This window comes from Chamaea fasciata, unplaced genomic scaffold (genome assembly GCF_029207755.1).
Source record: "Chamaea fasciata isolate MVZ Bird 193981 ecotype frontalis unplaced genomic scaffold, bChaFas1.0.hap1 SCAF_9, whole genome shotgun sequence".
NCBI classification, from domain to species: Eukaryota; Metazoa; Chordata; class Aves; order Passeriformes; family Sylviidae; genus Chamaea; species Chamaea fasciata.
In genome coordinates this window covers 24,003,302-24,027,412 of record NW_027094094.1, presented here as the reverse complement: position 1 = coordinate 24,027,412, position 24,111 = coordinate 24,003,302, and the positions used below count along the sequence as shown (strand labels likewise).

The following is a 24,111-nucleotide window of genomic DNA, read 5'->3' as shown; positions in this document are numbered from 1 at the left end:
TGCAGCACCAGTTAGGTCAGGATTTTAGTCCCTGACTAGAGTTCTGGGTAATTCTGTTGCTAGTAAAAGGAACAACAGGAAAAGTTCTGTGTGGAATTCTCAAGATTGTCTGATGATGGGGAAGGATTTAATTGCGTGTCTAATGATAATCAGCAGCTCACATATATCTACATTGCCTTTGTTAAGTCAGGTTCTTGCATATGCTCTTGGTTGTTCTACTTTAATATCTAGTTCTTTTACAAAACCTGAAATAGCTGGCTACATTAATTGTTTCAGGAAATACAAAGCATACTTTTTTTTTGTTTGAACTAACAGAAAAGTCTTGTAGATTAGAGACAAGATACTGTGAACTTTAATACTAAGCTTTTGACCCAAATGTAATCTAATGCAAATACAAATGATGCTTCATCAACAGCTTCATCACTTATTGTAGTTAATACCGTACTTACTGGCTTTTCATTTTTTGTTTGATTGAAACAAATAGAAAACTCCATTCTTCTTCACCCCATACTTCACTACTGTCTTACAGTCTGATTACAAAACATCCATGAAAATAAACAGTTCCAGGTGAAAAAAGAAGTTGGAGAGCCACAGGATGTCTCATTCTAATGTATCACCTGAGAGATTTTGAGCAGTTACGGTTAAATTACAGACAGCAGCACACACCAACGCAGTGATGCAAGTATTTCAAATCCCAAAGCAGCTGCTGCAGCTATTGTATATAAGAAGTTATGCCACAGAAATTCTGTTTTTAGAGGGGCATCTCATAGGCAAAGAGCAGTAATTTAGAAATTACTCATAGTGTCTTCCCCAGCTGAGCATTTCAAGGGCAATACTTGAGAGAAATATGTAGGAACTGCCTAATACTGGGCAGGATGCTCTGCTACAGGCAGAATGTTGGATGACCCAGAACTGCTGGAAATGCTGGTATTTAGGTTTAGTAGAAGAAAGTATTTCTTTTTTGACATGTGACAGTTTCAGGGGAAAACTGCCACAAAAGAAGTGAGTTGTGCCTATCTTATCTATTATCTAGTAATGCAGCACACAGCCCCTGTGAGATATCCTTACTTTATAGACTCTAGAGGGACAGAGGCTAAAAGGTCAAATGAGAATCAGGCATCTAAAAACTACAAAACTATACCTAAGAGAGCACATACACTGCACCACATTCTCTGCAGACTGGCCACTAATTCCACTTTGTCTTCTGAAAAGCTTCTCCCAAGTGTAAAATTATTTTAAAACATTACATTTTCTGTGGGTTTTTTTGCTAAGTGTGTTTACAACCAGTCATTTCATAAGCAACTAAAAAAGAGGAAATCCAGGTACTCTGAAAAGCCAGTGATGTTATATTAGTTATACTTCAAAAAAAGGACTTTATTTATTCTCAAGGGCTAAAATAAAAGGCATAGTGATTGCATGGTTTTCCCTTAAATGCAACAAAAATAATGAAAAAATATCCAACCCAGATCCCAAAAGTTGTTCTCAGACAAATTTGCATATGCAAGTACACTGGTACAAAGATGTCCCTAAGCTCTGTTCTAACACAAAAGTTCAAGTTAGTTAGGCTATCATGGAACTTAGATACAAGGAATTTTAGACTCATTACACTCTCACAGTTCTTTACTAACAAAAAACCTCTACAGTAAAACAAATTAACCCGATTTGTGATTTCTTTAATGTGATGCTGAGGTAAAGAAAGCCTTGGAAAAAACTCCCAGAAACATAAAGCATGGAATGAATGCTCAATTTTGTCTACACTTTATCTCCAGGTTTTGCTTTGACCTAGGTTGTGTGGACAAGAAATACAAATAGTGTTCCTCTACATAATTTGGTTATCAAAGGCTTCACATTATCGTCTTACAGTGTCCTTTAACGTTCATGTTCTCTCTAAATTAACACAAGTGCTGTGTGATCCTCACCTGATACAAGACTGTGCAGAACATCCTCTGATCTATGGCTACACCTACAGTACAATTGCTTTGCACGCAATACATTTCCAATGATGGCTAAAACACAGAACATCAGTGAAATGTTTTCCACGTCAAGAAGAGCCAGCTACATTTAAGTAAACATCAGGAAAGTGTCTGATGAGAGACATGATGTACATCTCTAGGGCGTAACTTGAAGCTTGAAAGCAAGCTCACTTGATCTGAGCACAGATTTGAAGACGGAAGTGTCACTTCACAAGGCACAGGGCAATAGCAAAGAGAAAACCTGAGTTTGTTTAGTGCTTGCTGTAATTACAGATACCCTGTCTGTCACACAACACGCTGCCCGGACTGCACTGCTGCGGGCTGGGCCCAGACTCACCTGTGAGAGAGGGTGGGTTTCATGGAGCTCATGGAGTTCATGGGGGGTTGCATGGGGAGCTTCCCGGGAGGATCGTTCTGCCGGCTTTTCTGGTGGCGAAGCAGCAAGAGCCGTCCCAGCTCCTCACACCACGACGAAAGCAGTGCTGTGCAAACACAACAAATGACAGTGAGCACACATCTGAGAAACGAGCACAGCCCAGTGCAGGTGCAAGACATTTTAACAGGAGTCACAAGCCAAACAGACAAACACCAGGAGTGCAAAGCTTGTCCATGAACCACCACTCACACTATTATCCTATCAAACTGAGTCTGTCATTGCCCTACACTATCATTAGAACATTTTTACCCAAGTTACAAACATTCTGCATGGACCAGGAGGCACAAGAGAACTTGTCTGAGCAGAATGAAGAAATGGATGAAGCAAAAGGATATCGGATAGCTGTTACAAGTGAAGCAAGATGCAGAATCATTTCACACCAACAGAAACATAACAAAAACATAGAGAAGACATCATTTACAGAGGGGAGCAAGGAAAAAAGCTCTCTTTTCTGTTCAGCTGGTTTTTTTCGAAAGATTAATTGGAGAGAAACCCATGTGCATGAATTAATTTTCAAAACTGCTATGAGCTACCAGTCTTCAGTAGATAAACAGGAGAATGATGTATGGATACAAAGTTAGGCACTTAAATCTATATCTGACCCAGCACAACCCCTAAATGCGTATTTCCATTATGTGCCTAATCTTGTAGTCAATGAGGGTAATTCCGTGCTTACAAGAGAATCACACTTATGAACTACAAAGATGCAGAGATTTCTTAGAGGGAAGAAGAGCTTGCAACTCCTTCTAAAGACATGAAAGGGGTCATTATTCCTGAAAATGTGGCCTTTCCCTTATGCACCCACACTCAGAAAAGACCAGGCCCTGTTATAGAAACCACCTACTCTGCAGGAAGCAGAGCCCCAGGAAGTGACTGCAAGCAAAACCTGGCTCCCATGAGTGCACCCAGCCAGGACACCCCACCAAAGCCTCCAGCAACATCCACCCGAGCCTCAAAGCTGCCTATTTAATTCTAACATCAGAAGTGGCTCTGGTAAAAAGTCAGCCAAGTATGTATGAGGACACAGTGAGGAGTTTCACTGGAACAAAGTGCAGACTAATTGAAAAATCCTGCAGTGGAAAGAAATCAATTTCTCAAGTGGAAGTGCTTGGGCTTTTTTCTTCTTTAAAGGATGCTTTACAAAACCCTCGTAACAAAAAAATGTTTCATGTTTAATTTTTAACTAAGTGCCTTCCTGAGGTGTTGCAAACTGAACACAAATCAACAGATTATATGGGTGGGTGAGAACCAGAAGACTACTGAAAACCCAAGCTGCCACAGTGGTTTAGAGTAGTAAGAGCTCTAGATTTAAATTCAGGCTTGCTTGTTTAAAAAAGACAAGTGCAGAATCCTCTAAAATTGAGGCTTCTGTTTTCATGTCTTAATTTTCTAATGGTTGTCTTTTCACCAAATAACAATCATAAGCAGTAGCTAACTATCATTTCAGAGCATACCACCTTTTCCCAGTAGCTACTCACATGTACTGTTAACGCAGAACAAATTCCAAAGAGACTGACTGTAAAAGTCACATTTGTGGGGGAGAAAAAGGAACCTGCTTTACCAAAAACACACACAAGTATGGTTTTTCAGTACAAGAAACTATTGGATTTTCTCAAGTTAAATGGCCACACACACACACACACAAAAAAAAAAAACAACAAAAAAACCCCTTACAGCCTGGGCCATCGCTGTGAATTAATCACACATTTGGACAAAGAAGAGGTAGTGATTTTATTGCATTTGGACAAAGAAGGGGTAGTAATTTTATTGCATTTATCAAGTAGAAGGTCAAGAGCAGTGTTTAAGGAGGCATTTTAGAGCACTGCTGTGACAAAAAGGGGACATCCTTTCTTTATGGAACTAAATATGGTCACTCGGAAATCGTCAGCCTCACGTGTAGCCTACAAAAAACATTCCCCCGAGCTCTGTGAAATGTTCCAGCAACGAGTGTCAGTCTAAGCTGCTTCTCTATTAGCCAAGGAATCTGTCAACAAGCATTTAATCAAATTATACTCACCTTTTATCCCTGGCATATCATTACTAATGTGGCAGTGACAAAGGCCCCCTCCCCCTTTCAGCCGCCCGGAGATACAAATTCCTGCCTCACAGGGCTCCTTCCCTTGCGCCACAGCCACTTGAGCCGGGGAAAGGCGAACAAAGTGTTCTGCCGAACACTTAACGCAGCCATCACAGAGTAATAGTGGATGAGTAATAGTGGATGCTGAGCACTTTCACAGCCGAGTGTAATTACTACGGAATCATCCATCTTAGACGAGGCTGTGATGGGAGAAGGGAGTTGCTCCTTCTGCACACCTATGTGCACTTGACACGTAAGATAAAAAGCAACAACCCAATGGATCTGAGGGCACGAATCTGCAAACAATAGCCAAACCTGCTTGGAAAAAAAAGCAGTGTCACCCCTGAATACGCCAATGAGAGCATTGCTTTGGTGAGGTGAAGATAAGAAAATATCTTAATGAGTTGTTATTATTACTAATATCCGGTAGGAAGATTTATAAAGGAAAAACGTAAACCATCAAAGAACAAAGAGGTCCTCAAGATAAGCTGGATGGTTTTATTCTACAAGTTATCTGGAGAGGACTCATGTTTTTAGAAACTAAGAGACTGCAGGTAAAAAGCCCAGCAAATGTACTCATCCCTATCACAGCACTCATTACGGAGAGGTTCAACCTTTCCTCCCCCGGGACATTTCAACTCATGTACCATGTATAATAATCACTCTTCCCTGTGTTGGTACTTGTGCATGGAATGAAAACAAAGCTGTTTGTAGCCACCTTAGGAGTTACCAGTTCCCCTCTGACCGGCTTTATCCTCCCTCTAAAGGTGTCTGTTCTCTTCTGCTGGAAAGCACAGGGCAGCCTCCCATCTCTCCTGCCCCATCCACCTCCACTGCTCTGCTCTCTGCTCGGTAAGATGAATATATACCCTGCCAACACACATCTGGTACAGCTGGCTTCTGGAGAACATCACTTCCTGGGCTATTCAAGCAAGATAAAACAAACTCAAAATGAATTTACAGATTACACTATTCATCTTTAGTGTACTTAGTTACTGCTTTTTATGCTGACAGTATTAGGCGTATCTCAACTCATTTACACTCAAAGCACGAGAATTTCAGTATCATACTATAATGAACAGATAAAGCAGCAAGCACAAAGGACAGCTACAGATGGTGCCAACAGTCAGTCTCACCCTCTCATAGCACAGCCAAGCAGCTGCTTTTTCTCCCCCTCCGCCCCTCCTCCTTGTACAACAGGAGCACAGATTTTGCAGATGGACCATCCACACCGTCTCTCTCGCAGCCCCTTGCTGCGGCAGTTTAATGATCAGATTTAAATCGTGTTCCTCTGCTGCATTGCTACAATGTCCCTTGCATACAATGATGCGCCTTTCCTGCTTGAGTTGAACTCAACTGTTGCAATGAGAGGAAAGGAAAAATCCCTGAATGTGCACACACCTCTCCAAGAAGCCCTGCATGCAGCCCAGGTGTAAAACACAACCTGGTTAATACACCAAATTGACATTTTCTTTCAACCCCTGTTCAGTCATAGAGGGCTCTGCTAGCTGATGCAAAAAGATGCAGAATAATGGCAATCAAATAACATACTGACAGCTTAAGTGTATTCACACATTTATTTGGCTTAAAGGGACACTCTCTGGGATGACTGGTGCAATATTTGACCTACTTTTCTCCATCTGCAAAACCTGTATCATTCTTAATGGGATTGCGTTTTACTTTTAGCACTGATCTATTTCCATAGGAATAAATCAATACTGATTTGCTAATGACGACTGCGTTAAGAAACCAACACACACGAGAAGCCACAGCTTCCACATTTGTGAAAAGCAGAAATACAGATTTAAAAATAAGAGAAATTTCAATTACAACTAGCCCAAGGGGTTTCCCTAAGGAAACAAGAGAAAAAAATCAGTTCGGAGTTATTCAGCTTGCTGCTACCCAGTCCCAATTTTGTTTTTCTATTCTTCGAAGAGGACCAGACATGGCAAGAGTGTGTCTCAGCACAGAATGTGACCGACCTCTCCTTAAAATACTCATAAATACTCCCACACACCCGAAGTCGGCAACATTTTATGTCCTTCTGGATGTGTCCAATAGTTTTAAATCTTTTCATTGAAAAAAATCATAAGACATGGCAATGTATCCACATTGGGATCCTGGGGACAAGGAGGGAAAAGAAGGCTGGAAGGCTATTTTTTTTTTTCCCCTAGTCAACCCAAGTCACATTTTAAGCATTTCTCTGCAACCACAGAGCTAAGCCTTGTTTGAAAGAGAAAGGAAGCAATTGTTATTTAATCCCCTGCCTCTAGGAGCCAAGTCTTTAAGAACATGCCAAATATCACAAGATTTGCGACAATTATTAGGACCGGCCACATCCCCTGGTACTGTTCCTTTCCTCTAAGGGTCCTTTTGTGCCGAAAACCTGCCAGGCAGTACAGAAACAAAGGCCTCCACTGCTCCCTCCGTGGCACCTTTCCGTCCCTCATAGCCATGAGTGCCCATCACCCAGCAGTAGCATCACAACCGCTTTGTAAGTGCTGGGGCCCTTCCATCAGGAAAATCAAGGAACTTGAGCTGGGGGAAGCCACAGATCAATGCCCAGGCTGGTCGCACTGCTCCATACTTCTTGACAACCAATGATGCTGGCATACCTGCAAATATTACACGATGGATGCTGATGATGCAGCTCAAGTGTCATTTTACAGCCAGAGCCCAGAAGACTGGCACAGCCCGTTAGAACCCTTTTTGGGCCAGGGACCAGAGGAAGTGAAGAAACCAGGGTGTGCAGTCAGTGCTACCCCAGAGAGGCACTGCTGCATTTCACCAGCTGCACCCACCCCAGCGCTGGGAGCTGCAATGCTGCTCTGCCTGGCTGTGCCCGGCGCCGTGCAAAGTGCCAGAGTAAGCACCTCCGAGAGCAGGAGCCCGCGGCTCCCTAGAAAGCAAAATACAGAGAAGCACAGTGCTAATCTATTTACCTATTATGATACCCTAGTATTAGTTACAGCTTATCACCTCAGTAAATCGCTGCCTCTTGTTAGGGAACGTGCTTAAAGGTGCAGCAAACTGTTATTTACAGGCAGACACTATATTTACAGCCACAAAGACAGGTGAGGAGGGGATAGGACAACAGCTCAGTAATTTCAATGCCTTCTGCTTCCCGGGAGACTGCTGGAAGAGCACAATAGGATTACTGCTTCCTTGCTGCAGTTAAGCTGCAGTAGATAGTTCAATAGGCAGACCGGCAGACCCGTATTTCTTATTCGCTGCAATGAAAATATTAGGAAAAAAGGAGGAGTTTGATTTGGAGAACTATCTGTTCAGCACCACCTCGCTAGATGGGTTTCATGTCTCAGAGGAAAATGCATTTGGCTGAAAAGATATTTACAGCATGAATAAGAAAATACATCATTTTTCACCAATCATATCCATTAATTTTATATTGCTTTTAGAAACAAGTTTGTATTTTTTTACATGGAGAATTCCAGATAAGTAGAATACAAAGCTACTGAGTGCTTTCTACTCTCTCCTCTACAGACTGCAATCTAAATACAGTTTTTATAAAACATCCAGTGAGATCATTTGGTGGGGAGGGAAGGGAAGCAGCAATGAGAAAAGAATGAGAGGAGTGGAAATAACTATTGTCTTGGTTATTTAGAGGAGTTATTCTTTCTACATAGAAAAATTGAGACTATATCACATATGGAAAAATACATTGAAAATAATAACTACCTAAAGCTCAATGTGCTGACAGCATTAGAAAAATAAGGTCAATTGCATTAAAAGGATGGAATCTTTGCAATTTTGTGAAACTGAAAATCAGATGTTTTCCTTGTGTTCTAAAAGCCATTTTGCTTTTAAAGAGCTTGGAAATGGAGAGAGGGAGAAACCAGTCACACCAAACTATTTCGAGGATTGATCTTCCTGCAGCTGTCCTCCTCATATACTGCACTAGAGCCTGGCAGTGGCTGGCTCACCTGTCGGACAGTCGGTCAGGACAGCAAAGCAAGGCCACAAAGCCAGGATGGGACAGTCTATTAGCAGAGGTTTGTGTTTGTCCCTCCTCTGCAGTTCTCTCAAGGCACTGCTGCACAGCCAAACCCTGTGACAGATGAGCCCTACCCCAAGTGCTCATCACTACACAAGCTTCTGCTCAGTGTCTCCTCAGCGCTGACAGCACAGGAGTATATACAGAGCCAATTACAAAGCAAAAGTATTAATTTCTCAGCAGTCTGGCTGTCCAACACGGACTCCAAGCAGTTCCCAGGGAGTCCATCCCTCCTCCCAGGCCTATCTCTCTGGCTGCCAGCAGAGGCCCACTTTGCACACAGCAGCCCACGGCACAGAGCCAGTGCTTACTCCCAGATGTTTGCTGCCACCTCATCCCAGGAGGCTTGCACCCCAGCTGGCTGCTTTTTTGGAGCACCTGAGGATTGTGACTGCTCTTCTCCATCAGGCAAAATCAGTGATGTTAGCTTAGAAGTCCAAGTACGTTGGATTAAACTGATTTTATCTAAAAGTGCCAACACAAACGTGCTCCACTGTAGTGAGGAGAGTCCCCTCCAAAGGCACACAGATTTAAAAGCCCTCATCCCAGCAACTGCACAGCAAACTGCACGGAACTGAATTCCCCAGCTGAGCAAGGGGGCTGCTTGCTCAGATCCTCATTTGGGAGGCAAGAACTGCCCTGCTAATGACAACAGGAGCACAAAGTTGACACCCACAGTTCTACATGGTGGAACAGGACATGATAGACAATTCTATCCCCATTATCTAAATAATGTCCTTTATCAAGAATGCCTCCTTCATTACTATAGCTACTGTGCAGAAATATCCAGCTTTGCCCCAGTAGAATCTATAATGCAATTATGTATAACAATTAAAAAACAAAAAATCATGCAGGTTTGTAGGAAAATAGATAACGAAAGGAACACCTAATTAACCTGAATGTAGTATCACGTTAATTAACAGAGGTTTTATTCAATAAAACCGTTATTGCAAACCTGAGAGTTATTCAGCATGTACTTTCAGGACTGCTGCATGACTGACACCATGTACAAAGTCTGGTCTTGAATATGGGTCCAGCTTGCCTTGGCATATCTTCAATTCTTCACAAATACCTCTCAAGACACATATATATGTAGGCTTTCCCAAAGGATCTTGCCAACTGGAATAGAACATGCTGGAGACACAGATTTGAATACTGCTATCCTCACCCCATGCCTTCAGTGGAACTGGGATTCCCTAATTTCCTTCTACATTTGCCAAAACTTGGCAGAGGATCTTACCAGATTCACTACATTAACTTTGAAGTAATACATTACAAAACATAGCAACAATGGCTCAATTTGGCAAGCACAAAACACTCTGTACAGATCCAGATAAAATACGTAAGCATCTCATTTAGGCTTAGCTCTACCCAAGCTGCTACATCTGAAAACACAGCCCATTATATAAAGAGAAGACAACACTGTTGAAAGGCTACCAGCAAGTGAATCTTGGATAAGGCTTTCCAAGGAAATGCACTCCAATAGCATTAGACTGCTTGTTTTCTTGCTTATCCAATTGTTGGTTTCACTGCTTAGATTTCAAACAACAGCATCTTTCATTACTGCTGTATGCTTTTTGTTTTGTAATGCCAGTTCTAGTCATCAACAGATTTCACATATAATCCAGACATCTGAAAAATGAGACTGACACACTTGAACCCATCTTTGGCTACAGACAAAGCAGTGACCTACAGGTGAGAGGCTCTGTTTCATTTAATCCATCCTCAGCCCTCTAATTACTACTGTAAACAACTCCTGAGCTAACACCACCACTAACATCTCAAAGTGCTAGGAAAACACCCAACAAGAGTTGGAACACAAGGAAGCCATACACAATCAACACAACGATGGAAGTCTGGAAGAGGGAAAAGCTGGTGTCTGTCATTAAAAGAAAGAAAGAAGAAATAATGGCAGAACTGGAGGGTCAGCTTCCTATCATGGAAACCTAACCCAAATTACTCAAAAGGACCAAGAGGAAAGTAAAAAATGAGTAACAACCAATACTGACTTTTCAGAAACAAATCATGCCTTTCCTCTGTACTTTCTTCATACTAGCAGACAACAGACCTTGAGTGTAGATTAGTTTGATTTTAGTCAGGTTTTAAATGCTGCTTAACATGACGTTCTCATAAATAAACAAGGGAAATCAGGCCTAGCTGAACACAACGCAAAATGGCAGGAAACTTAAGGCTTACCAAACTATTAAACCAATAGTCACTAATAGAAATGAGCATTATCAGATTCATCAGAGGCCCAACGAAGGCAGTAGCTGTGCTGTGCTGCCAAAGCACAACCAACCAGCCCCCCCAGCTGCATGAGCAGGACCCAAGTCCTGGGAGATGGACAGCTCTCCTTTCTCTCTACGCCACCACAATCTACAGCCACAGAAGGGAGAGAAAAGTAATCAGAATGATCAGAAAAAAACCTATCAATATATCCTGCACAAAATGATTACATGGATTAGGGCTTTTGGTGGGTTTGGTTTGAGGTTTTTTTTTTTTTTTTTAAACAGGAGGGAAGACTGACAGCAGTATTCTGATTTACTGAGTAACAAACCATGAACTATATCCACAGCAGAAACACCAATATACAGAGATAAAAAAGACACAGGTTAGATATTAGGAGCATCCTAATACTCTTTAATATCCTACCCTAAGGAGTAAGGTGAGGAATTTCCATAAATGGAGATACAGAGGAAAGGTCAGATCCAGATCTAGGGAGAATGGATTCTTCAGCCAAGGGGACATGGCATAGATGACTTTTTGAAGTCTTTTAGAATGAAATGAAATCTGTGTTTGCAAACAGAGGAAATTCAATCAGCCTGCATTGAGAAAGTATTTAGATCTGGCTTGTATTCACAACTACACCAAAAAGACCTTTTAGCTACAGTGTGGGGAGCTTCTGCAGAGACTGCTGAAGTGGCCATCCAGCTACACGGCTTTCTGGCTAAGTTTTAAAGATGAAAGAAACTGAGAGCAGGTGATGCGCTGAAGGTCACACCATTTGTGACTGAACAGAATCCCAGAACAGAGAGGATCATACACCTTCCTCTCTTTGCAAGGAAAAACCACAACCACCACATCAAGGGGTTACTGCTCTGTGCCCGCAGTCTTTATGCCTGCCATGGAACATTTTCAAACAACAACTGTAAAACATCTGGAGAGGCTTTCAAGGAGAGGAGAAAAAAATTACAAAAACCACACAACCAAAATTTATAGCAGAAACGTGTTTCCAAAGTTAACACTGCACAGCCAGAACTCAGAAGGACCAAAAGCTATTTTAGGAACTTTTGCTTTTTGGTTCTGCCATCTTGCTCTTTGCTTTAACTTTACATTATTTTATATTTTTACAGGAAAAGAATGTTTTATCAGGTGTCCTCAGATTTTTTATTTTTTTTTTAAATGATTAATGTAATACAAACTTTGCCAACTTCTCTATAACTGCTGAAGGAAAAAAAGCTTGCTTTCAAAGGTGGGGGTTGCAGGACCAATATTCATACTATCCAAACTTTGTACTGGAACAGAACTAAGCTAGAACTACTCTAACCCTATCCCTCCACTCACTCTTCATTCTGAAAGAAATATTACAACTACATAAAATAATCTCTGACTGCTGAACACGAAAAGAGTTAAGGACATCAGGAAAGAGAAACTCAGCCTACAGCAGCTTTTAACTTAACTGATTTCTGCTCGTACAATACAGGGCAGACAGACATGTGCATGCATTGCAGTTTCAAGGCGGCAACGCCTGCCATCTCATGGCCCAGTTGATGAGGCAGTTTTCTAACAGAGTCATTACTTCTCTTTTTTCCCCTCTGTGTCCCACCAACCCTACAAACCTCGTCGTCTTCCCTTACTAGCAACCTGCTCTACTCCTCTGGTACTAATCACCTTTTCTTGAGAACTGCCTGATTAATTAACATTCAATTAATATACCAAAGTCAAATACCAAATAATTGTTCCCAAGCTGCACTGGGAACTTGGTAACTAACATAAGCAAGAGAAGGGCTTCTGCATCCTTAAAGTTCCATTTCTTCTAGCTGTGTCTTCTGGGCTAATGGATGCTTCCCACCTGAAACATGGTTGTATTACTGGAGCAGACTTTATGAGCCATGGATGCCCTTGTTAAAGCATTCTGATACCCCTAAAGACTCCACATATACTATGTTTATTTTATTTATACAAATAAAGCAAAAGTAGCAAATCGTCTAACGCTCTGTTACAATTAGGGCTACATAGAAAACTCAAGCTGGCATAAACTAAGAAACATCTAAACAACCCTACATAATCTTCAGATGATTTTAGTTGTAGTTTCGCTACACAAAGTGTTCAGCAGCAGTACTGCCTTGAGGTAGCCCCATCCTCTGCTGTCTGTGCCCATGCTCTGCTGTAGGCTGCACACTCCCAACTGTGCTGAAGCATTTCTTTCTGTGACCACCCCGTGAACCCGGCCAGCTTGGTTTTTTTTTTAATTCTTTTTTTTTTTTAAATCTTCTTTTTCATTGTTTCTCTTTCATAAAAAAAATTTTCCCCCAGACACGTATTTGGTTTTTCCCTAGCCACGTGAAATCCCTGCCGTGGCTCAGAGTGCGGCCCCAGCAGCAAGGCTCTGGCGCTCTGCAGAGGCAGGAGCAGGCAGCTGCTCCCTGGCACAGGCACCACCCCAACACAGGGCTCCAGTGCACACGGAGCAGCCTCAGTCCAATTAGCTGAGCTACAAGCACACAGAGGGCTGCAGCAAGAGACTTTTATTTAAAAGCCTAACTATGAACATTAGTTTTAGACAGATTAGAAATTGCTGTTTCCTTGTCTTCAGGGGCATGTTTATCATTTTACATAGGTAGGAAGAGGTTATCTATGGAAGAGAGGAGAGGTATAAAAATGAACGTGGCTAATTGCTTTTACAAGCATCTAGGGAAGAAGCCAGTAGAAATCACAGCCCAAACTGATTTTTCAATACCTTTCGTTCCTCTGTCTGAAAATAAAAGAGAATTGGAGGAGAGGGAAAGGGTAATTTGTGACTACCTCTTCTAATGGACATTTGCAGAAGAGCAGCCTGCCTAAATTCTCGCAGAGGACACCTGGACGCATCTCCCGGCACACAAGTGCTATGATTTCAGGACTGGAGTGCTCTAAGATAATGTCATCACTGCTCCTGCCATCTATAAATAACTGCATTTGGATCTAGCCGAGTCACGTGGAAAAGCCGGCCAGCAAGACATACATGTATGTCAGTGTGGCTTTGAAAACACAAATAATTCTAATAATACAGCATGGAATAAGCTTTAGTTTTCCAAATTTAGCTCTGGTCCATGCACTCACTGCGGCTCACAGCGCACTGCTATTATTTCTTTTTAAAATACCGTTCTTCCTTTGGAAGCTGCTGACTAGGGCATTAGCTGGGTATTGTGCAAAAGCGTTGCGTGTGCTGCTGCGCAGACAGACTGCTCAGAGAGGCAGACAAGAATCAATTGCTCCGGCAGCTCGGCGAACCCGCCCGCCCCTCTCATTGACATCCTCGCTCAGCCCCTGAAAAGGCGCATGGGCCCGAGCGCCGCGGCGAGGAGCGGTGGGCGGGTGTGAACGGCAGCCAGACAGCACAGCATGGATTACACACACTGGAGCGGCTCCTGACCCAGCACAGCATGGATTACACACACTGGAGCGGCTCCTGACCCAGCACAGCATGGATGGCACACGCTGGAGCTGCTCCTGACCCAGCACAGCATGGATTACACACACTGGAGCGGCTCCTGACCCAGCACAGCATGGATGGCACGCTGGAGCTGCTCCTGACCCAGCACAGCATGGAATGGCAGACGCTGGAGCGGCTCCTGACCCAGCCCAGCACGGATGGCACACACTGGAGCAGCTCCTGACCCAGCCCAGCACGGATGGCACACGCTGGAGCGGCTCCTGACCCAGCACAGCACGGATGGCACACGCTGGAGCTGCTCCTGACCCAGCCCAGCATGGATGGCACACGCTGGAGTGGCTCCTGACACAGCCCAGCATGGATTACACACACTAGAGCGGCTCCTGACACAGCCCAGCATGGATGGCACACACTGGAGCGGCTCCTGACCCAGCACAGCATGGATGGCACACGCTGGAGCGGCTCCTGACCCAGCACAGCACGGATGGCACACGCTGGAGCTGCTCCTGACCCAGCACAGCACGGATGGCACACGCTGGAGCGGCTCCTGACCCAGCACAGCACGGATGGCACACGCTGGAGCGGCTCCTGACCCAGCACAGCATGGATGGCACACGCTGGAGCGGCTCCTGGCCCAGCCCAGCATGGATGGCACACGCTGGAGCGGCTCCTGACCCAGCCCAGCACGGATGGCACACGCTGGAGCGGCTCCTGATACTGCACCGAGCTGCAGCACGAGCCTGCCCTGCCTCCCGGGAGCGGACCAGGCTGGGGTGGCAGAGGAAGTAACACACCCCTAACCACACATGGAACTGGAATTTGGAACTGATTTAGTACAGCAAATCTTTCAGAGCAGTGCAAAAGGATGATTTTAAAAATAAAACAAAAGAATTTGGAGGCTTAAACAATCCCATAGCAGTAGTAACAAACATAAATAGGAAAGCATTTCAAATGAGTTGTATGCAACTCCTCGGGACATTTTCTGGGAAAATGACTGGAATACAACCTGACATGACCAACAGAGTCTGCATTTTAAGCAAGGCCACAAGACATTATCAGGGTAAGATTTTCATCTTTGGAAGCTAAAACTGAGGAGAGCATGTACTGAGGAGAAGATAAAGGAACAGAGAGGGCAGCAATGGACATCGAGTATTTCCCAAGACTTCAAGCACCGTTAATTCTGCAGAGCATTTCCCAGGGACAGAGATTCTGTTCCACTGTCTGTAGAAGAGCAGCAGTTTGTAAAAAAAGCACTGAGCAAACATCCTGTCTAAATAGCAACCACGTCTATTTCATGTTCCCAGAACATCTGGAAAGAAGAATCATAATGAGAATGGACATCACAACATCAAATATTACTGTAAAACACACTGTAAGATGCTATTACTGTAAGATGCTATCCAAGCAGATGGTAAATAAAATTCTACCTTCTCGGTCAGAATAATTTTGGATTAGCTCCTGCTCCTACTGAAGTTGGTTGAAAATACTGTAATTTTAGTGGTCTGAAGCTCAATATCTTACATTACATTTACACAACCTCTAGCAATATGATCTTTTCTCCTTCAACACACCATTTCAAGTGTATGGTACAAAATGTAACTTCTCCTTCATACATTAAGAAGTACTTCCATGTTAGTCTAGCAGACAATATTTTTAATCTTACTGATGTAAAGTAAGAAATGTGGGAAAGTGGATAGAACAAGATAAAAGAGCAAGAGAAATTAGAGCAAAAAATACGTTAAAGATAAGGTTTCTGAAAGGTTACAGATATGTTATTACATACAGACTGTGCCTGGCTACTTAATGTCTGGGGACTATATAAATGGCCTTTCACAAACACGTAAGGACTGGCTCCTTCCATAAACAACTTGAAAGAAATGCAATAAAATTTCAAAACCAAGACATCATGGGCAAAAATTTATCAGGGAAATTAACACAGGAATGTTTTCTGAAAGGAGCTGGTTGAATGAAAGAGCAAATCTGCAGTCAAGTATTACGAAATTTTATCTAAGGGGAATAGACTGTGGTAACCTTGAAAACATAAGGGTGGAGGAAGAGATGAGGTTACCCTCAAGAGCAACAGAAACCCAGGGAACAAGGACAAAAGGAACAAGGACCACACCCGCGGGTGCTGTCTACTTAATAAGAGAGAAGGTAATCAGATGGGCTCCAAGAAGGTGGGATTTTATCATGTATGCCCACCTCCCTCATCTCACTCGTGTACTTTTCCTCCTGTATTTTACTTTGAGAACAAGTTTCTACTGCATTTCCTGATTAGAGGTTTTCCATGTAAGAAAGGCCTCCAAAAGCCAAACCATCTAAATTTGGCCCAATTCAAATAATATTTTATGCAATACCCATCTAATCTTGCCTATTGCAATATAAACCAATCTGCATCAGCAATCTGCAGTTTGATGCTATGAAAACTAGAAATTATAGCACTTCAAAATATCACATACTGTTGAGAACATCTCGTTTGTTCTCTCTTGGATTTCTCATGGATTATTAAGATCAATTCAGGATACCAGCTCTAGTTCTGCTGGCTGTCAAGAAGCAAAAAAAACCCCAAAAAACCAAACAAACAAACAAAACACCCCCCCCCCCCACAAAAAAAAAAAAAAAAAAAAAAAAAAAAAAAAAGGCATTACAGCTTTACTGTGGTGTTGGCCAAAACAAAATGATAAAAAAACCCGTTTTTTGACTTCCTACACAACATAGTTGTTTTCTCTCTGTCTTCTGAGTCATATCTGTTCATGTTACTAAGAAAGCCCCACAGAGCCAATATTGCTAGGGAAGAACAAGATGTATTTTCAACAAGAGAGCTAGCTGATTCCAATTGCTGCAAAACCTTTATTTTCAGAAATTATAAAAGAAGTAGAAGAAACACTCTGAATTTCGGCTTCCAGCTACTACAATTCGTGAACTAGAGATATTTGGTATTGAGAGGTAACAGCCGACATTGTCTGACTGTCTAGGAAGGTAACTTTTGAAAGATGGCACTGTGGTTTTTTTCTACCTTTAGAAGTACTTACAGTCATTAGGCCTGAAATACTGTTGATATTTCCAGAATATCCACAAAAATCCTATGTGCCAACACTAATACAAAACGTTTTAAAGGTAGCCATAATAATAATAAGAGAACAGGACCAAGTATTTTCAAGCTGTAACATGCTTCAGTTTTTGAGAAGCGGGATCCACTTCTAAATAAAGTCACACGTATCCTACATCAGATGTTTCTCTAATGCAGAGTTGAGCACCGCCAAGTGATCAAGACCACGCAGTCTAAAAGATATACATGTAAACAAAGCACTTCTTTTATCTGCAAGTCGCTGATAAACACTAGCTAATCCTCACCTAATCCTGTGAACAGAACATCATCCTAGCTTCACAAAGGGGGAATCTAAGGCGGTGAACTAATCCTTTGGGGAAAACACTCAGGTTAGAACGCCAGGGAGACTAGTTACTGGTGAGGGACACTGACTGCTAGGGCTATGTGAAAATTTCTGTCCCTTCTGACACATTTCTGCTGCCGAGACTATCCCCACTCCCGGAGGAACCTCTTGGGGCAAATGTTGACAAAAAGACCAGGAAGGAGAGAATGAGTTTGGACATCAACATGGAAACAGGATTTTCACATCTATACACCAGGGTGTCTTGAATGGAGAGGAACTTCTCTGGAGGAGGATAATGCCAGTCAATAAGGACATACATTCACAGTCATTCACAACATCCTGAAGAGGAGAGGATCAATGCACTCAACATCAGATGAGGGATTAAAGGCTCTTTTCCTAGCCTGGATGCAGACCACTAGACCATGCTAATCTGACAGGAGGAGTTCCTGAAAGGCAGCTGAAAAAAAACACAGACTTATGTAGCAGAAAATAAAACAGGGATTCTAAAAACTCCCTGCAAATTCTTGCCCAAGCAAACGCACCAGTGAACACTGGAGAATAAATAACAACAAAGTGGCAAAGGCTAAAAATCTTCCTTTTTAAGTGGCCTTCCATGCACATGCATGTTCTGGAAAAGTGTTCAACCCTGCAGCCTATCTGACACCCGGAGCAATGACCATAGACAACTCCAGCACCAGTCCAACAACCCGAGCCAGATCATTAAATAGAGAAAAGAGGGTTCAAAGCTGAAACCTACCATCAAGCAATCAAAGCTTTAAAGTGAAATAGTCTAGTTCACTGCAGTATTTATAAAAGGTAGTATCTCAAAGCTTTCATGGAGTACAGACTAAGCCCCTGCTATTATAGACTGGAATAAACTAGTAGAGAAAGTACATTTAAGAAAGCCTTGTAAAGCAAAAATGTATTTCATCCTGAAAAAATTCAAGAATCAAAAAGGACAGCAGAACACAACACAGGTAAGCCCAAATGAACAGCTTTGTAAGATAAAAGGGATATATTAAAAAAGGCATAAAGACTTCATAAGAGAAGACTGGAAGAATGTTACATGATTTACAGCAAACATTACTATAGGTATCACAATGAAACAGATGACAACTTTCTGTCAGACACGTTCCTGACTAACAAGTTTCTACAGATACACACTGATTAAAAAACAACCAGCAAAATCCACAGTCTGGACCCCTAGGTGGACTAAGGTGAGGGAGAAAGAGAGAAGTACAGGAACTGCACTAATGGACAGTAATGAGAGAGCAATTAACAAAGACAGTTGTAATCTCTTGCAACTGATATTGCTGTGTTCAGACATTCTATGACTGGAAGTCATAAGGTCTTTACTAAAGACCTCTTTTAGTAAAGATGAAAAACTACAGTGGATGAAACCAATGGTCTCTTGAGTTCATGGCATATTTTCACCTGTCCAAGGCAATGTGGAAAGTATTTCCAATATGCTTACTTCATCAGATGCATCTTACAGGGGTCAGAGAAGCCCCTTCCAGTGTTTGGACAGGCAACATCAGCTCAGAAATTTTAAATAATAATCTTGCACACTTGTAGAACTGAAAACACAGCAATCTGAATCCTGACATGCATGCAGAAAAGTTATAATTAACTCCCGATTCCAACCAAACATTTAAAAAGCAGGAAATGTTCTTTTTTTAGACATAAGCTCCCAGCAGTATCTCAGTGAACATGAGTCTTTCACCATCTTTATCCAATCTGATGATACACTGGTTTGGGAGGTTTTTTAATTCTTTGGGAAGTTGCATTTAATCCAGATAAAAATTGGCTACCTTATTATCATGACTATTACTACAGAGAAGAACAAGTGCAAAAAAAGCAGCATTCAGTGGTAAGGTGAAAAAACTAAAGTATTAATCTGCTCTACTCTTTGGAGCAGAGACTGTCTCTTCAAATATGTTTGCAGAGTGCTTAGCACAACTTTGATTTAGATATGAGCACCAACCAAATAGTAATAACTAATAACAGCAAATACCTTAACCTCAATAAAACAGTTCTTCTGTACCTGGCATTAAAGTAATGAGGATCATACAAGAAACTGCCCAATGAAATATTAAGTGTCATAGTACCTAAATCTGGTGAAATCATTTTTCATTCCAAATTATTATCAAAACCATCAAAAATATTACGTTATCTTGCTGCCTCATGACTTGCACCATGGGGACTTGTCAGTTTTGCGTGTACCTCATTCAGTTTAATACATATTAAACAATGTTTTGGTTATTAATAGGAAAGTACACTCAGAACAAGGCACAAGAAACTACTGACAATGACCACAAGAAAAAGATTAGCTGCTTGTAACTTTGCTTAAAACAAGGTAAACACAAGTAGATAAGCCAAAGACTTAACAAAAAACAATGTGCAAGAAACAAAAGAGTAAACAGAAGAAAGGATGAACATTGCATGAGGGTGAGGTTGCCATGCACTGAAACCCCTGACAGGAATGGACACAAGAAGCAGGAGGTCAGTGCCTAACTTGTGTTTGGACACAGTACACAAGACAGACCAGATCTGCAGATCAGCTCAGGAAAGAACAGGAGAAAGGGGAAGGAAAACTGGGGGGGGGGGAAGTTTGTGTGGGCAGTGGGAAGTGAAAACAGTCTCACGTTTCATGAACTCTCCCGTTATTCCCTTGCACATCTGCCATGTCCCAGTTTAAGAACAACTTGTCTACCAAGGACTGGAAAAAAATGAGCTCCCAACAGGCACTGGAGGATGCTCAATTCCCAGACCTGCTAAGCCCTGCAGCAGGCTGCAGGCTGAAGAAAGCTGCAGGTCAACTCAGGAGTGAAAGCAACAATTCAGAACACTAACTGCCCAGCTCCTAAGATTTTAATTAGCCCATGGCATTTTTACATGCACAGAAGTTATCTCCAATTTCTTTGTACAAAGAGTGATTACGGTGGGTTTTTTTGATGATTTATAATTAACATAAATTTTCAGTTCCAAACAAATTCAAATCTAACTTGTGATGACTGAACTTGAGAAAATTTATGAATAAAAATGCTCAAACACTTTGGATATTTGACGAAAAGTGATGATACGAGCCTTGCTCCCCCTTACTCTAAGCAGTCACTGTAGTTCAGAAAGCAGATGGGCCCCATTTAGATTTAATTGACACTTCAGTAACTGCAAGTCAAGCCAGAACACAGGTGTACCTGAGCTAACCCTGACTGCCTGTGTAACCACAGGAGCCAGAGAGCCTCAGGCAGGGATGTGAAGGGGTGCAGTCCTCTGTGTGCACACCTCTAATCAGTAGCTCAAGGAGCAGACAGGGAGGTGATGGAATAAATGGCACCACAACCATTTAATCTTCAGAGAAAAAACTGAGATGATGTTTCGTGTTACTCAAGTGAATTCCAACACCTCTATTGCTCACAATATGATTTCAGCTTTTACAGCTTGCTCCTACTAGGAAAACGAACTATGAAGAATAATAATAAAAAAATCATGTAACTGAACATTTAAGCTGGGTATTACTCCACTATTTGTAAATTAGTATTCCATTTCGAACAGATACAATAAAATAAGTTGCAGTCAATTTAAATTAGAGCAGTTCAACAGTAACATATTCAAAATGATCCACTTCAGCAATCTCTCAGCTTCCATACTTTCTCAGGTGGGAAATATCACATTTTTTGAACATGCAAACGTCCCGACAGGAAGCACAGGACAAGGGATGTACAAGAGCAAATGCTGGGATTTTTCTGATAGATACAGCATGCAGCTGTAATCCACAGCGCTGTGACTAGACACTGATGACATGACCGATTTCTGTGTTCCCTGTGACTGGCAGCGGCTGCCAGAGAGCTCTGGCCTCGCTGCTGCTGCTGCTGCCGGAGCTCTGCCTGCTCAGCTGGTAAGTCAGGCCGGCGCCTGAACATGCTGGTTAGCACTCAAAGCTGGGAGCACTTCAAACATGGGCAGACACAAGGAGATCTTCTGAGATTTTCTCTTCTAAAGCCAAGGAGGTCCCTTGTGGGTACTTACAAACCACAGTTATTCAGCTGCCTATCAGCTTAGCCAACACTGGGAAGATTTTTTTTTTTAAATGACAAAAGAATCTTGATGATTTTGCTACTCAAAGGCCACCATCTTGCCAACTGGGAAACACTCTAGAAGGGAAAGATCAATAATTTTTCTTCTTCATAAACGATGTCCTAGCCTGCTCTCTGAAATACATATATAGTTTCAAACACACAGTCTTCTTTCCTTCCTCTTTTTTTTCCTTTCCCTCCTTTTTCCCCCTTCAGTTTTAGATGCCTACTTCGTTAAATTTCAGCCTGAATTGCTAAAACCCAACAAAAGGATAAGTCCTAAAACCAGTCTCATGATTAGTATGATGAGCCCTAACAATCCTGCCTTTATTAGAAATATACCTAAAATTCAGCTCCAATGTACCTATCCATGTAGGACTAATTAAAAAATGCTCTGACAAGCACTTTAATTCCACAAAGACTGAGTGGTAAAATTATCTTTGTAACTGCTGAAATAAGTTTGGTGCTACAATACTTGTTAGAATATATGACATAAAGAAGATTTTCTTTTTTATTTTTGCTGGTGATACTGGGAAAGAGACACTTCTTAAACCGAAGAGATAATCCTCAAACCAAGTGCAAGAGGGATCTGTTCATTTTAGTAATTTTTTTTAAAGTTACCTCAACTTGCTGAACTGCAATTTTCACTTTTAACTAGATACTACAGTTTTTCATGAGACATCTTTACATTTTTACAGCTCTGAAGACTGGACTTTGCAATGCAGATGTCTTGAGAAATGATCAGGAAAGCTTGTGATAAGCACTTGTTTTAATAGCCATTGGAACACCCTGAAGTTAGAAACAGAATACATCAGAAGTTTTTTATAATGGCCAATAAGTTTTGTCATCTCATTAGATTTTACTGCACATATGTTTTTAAAGTAAAAAAAAAAAAAAGAAAAAAAAAAGAATTCTCTCAAAACCTGCAATAAAGTTAGATTATTCTCACATGAAAGGCAGGCAGGCTAAACCACAAAGGTACCAACTCATACCTGGAATAAGTTGTAAGATGAAACACAACTGAAGCCAATCAAGGTAGTACCCCATTCTAGATCTCCACTGGCTTCTGAAGTTGAAATTACCATATTTCAAATTGAAAGATGGGTGCTGAGGTCACAGAGGCCCTTTACAAGGTGCAGCAAAAGGTAAATGATAACAGTCTGAAATCTGAATTTGATTCAGCTTCTGACTTCCTCTGCAAGCATGAGGCAGCTCTCAGTAGAAAGATGAGATGCCAGAGAAGAAGATTTCTCCTGAAATAGAGACACTCAGCTAGAGAGGCTCAATAGAGCCTTGCTGCCCAGGGAGATGATCTATCACAAACAAGGCTAATTGGACACTGGATGTTTGACTCAAACCTTCAGATTACTTTCAAGCAATCTATCATTATATTTTTAAAATAATAAAAATAAATAGGATAGGCACTGAAAGTGTGCTTTGGAGGAAAGCCAGTTGTTGCAGAAGTTGCTTTGTCTGTGAGTCCAAAAATACAGCTTCACTCACTCACAAGAGAAACTATTCATGTCAGAAAGAACACTGCATAATTTGTAGGTCTTTGCAGGGTTCCCCCCTCTCCACCCCAAGACTCCCTTTTCCTCTAAACAGCATGAGCCAGACAGAACTTTTTGCCCCCCTACTAGTCTTGAATATTTTAGGTCTTGTGTGAGTGAATCGTAAAGAACTGTGACACAAAGTTCAGTTTAAGCAACTGCCAAACAGGAAAGCACTCATTACTCGTTTAAAAGCATCCTTTGTGCAAATGAATACAGTAGAGCATGATAAATAAAAAAGGACAGAAAAAAAATTTCCACACAGGCAACATGACCAGAGTCCATCTTCCAGCCCAGTGCAACCAGCAGGCAGACAATACTGTCTCATTTAGCTGCTTTCTCAAACTGACTCTCTTGATTGTGAAGCTCTGGTACCAAATTTATAAAAACAGAGCGCCGGGGCAGACAGCTGACTTGCACTAGAATGTCAGCTAAGCCCTTGCTATTATTTTTGCCTGCAAGGCTTTTATTGCTGACATGAAATTTGAGTCTTACGAACAAGATATTTGAAAAGCTTGTTCAAGGAGAGCTGGACCAATTAATATCTGTAATTTGGCAGTTACAGCACCAGACCACAGCTCCGTGAGTTTTATTTACCATGTACCTTACAATCTAAGAGGATGTAACTTAATTGCACTCTGCACTGGCAACAGAAACAAGTACTGTCTTTCCTGTATCTATCAGTGCAGAGTTTAGCCCATTGCTTTTTGAACAGTGAAACACCTGGGTGTGCAGAGTCCCAGCTTAAAGGGTTTCAGATCAGACCACTGAAAACGTTGAACTGACCATAGGAGAGGCAAACCGGCACAGATCTTTGAAGGTGTCAATGAAGACAGGCCTGAAGTGAAGCTTGGTCACGTAACTCAAGTGCCCTTTTGAAGAGCCTTGGACAAACCCCCTGGCAACAGACTCTGGAAGCTTGGTGGTCATGGGATCTGC

General features: G+C 41.9%; 1 protein-coding gene across 10 annotated transcripts in view; it reads right to left on the bottom strand.

Moving 5' to 3' along the window:
* ZMIZ1 (zinc finger MIZ-type containing 1) overlaps nt 1-24,111 on the bottom strand; it is a 339,063-nt gene that overhangs the window by 49,638 nt on the left and 265,314 nt on the right. For all 10 annotated transcript variants that reach the window (XR_010722301.1, XM_066191513.1, XM_066191512.1 and 7 more), the window contains one exon: nt 2,311-2,455. Coding sequence is in view for 9 of the 10 variants with exons in the window: in XM_066191513.1 (XP_066047610.1) it covers nt 2,311-2,455 (145 nt within the window). In the remaining variant the exon portion in view is untranslated. The remainder of the gene's footprint in view (nt 1-2,310; nt 2,456-24,111) is intronic.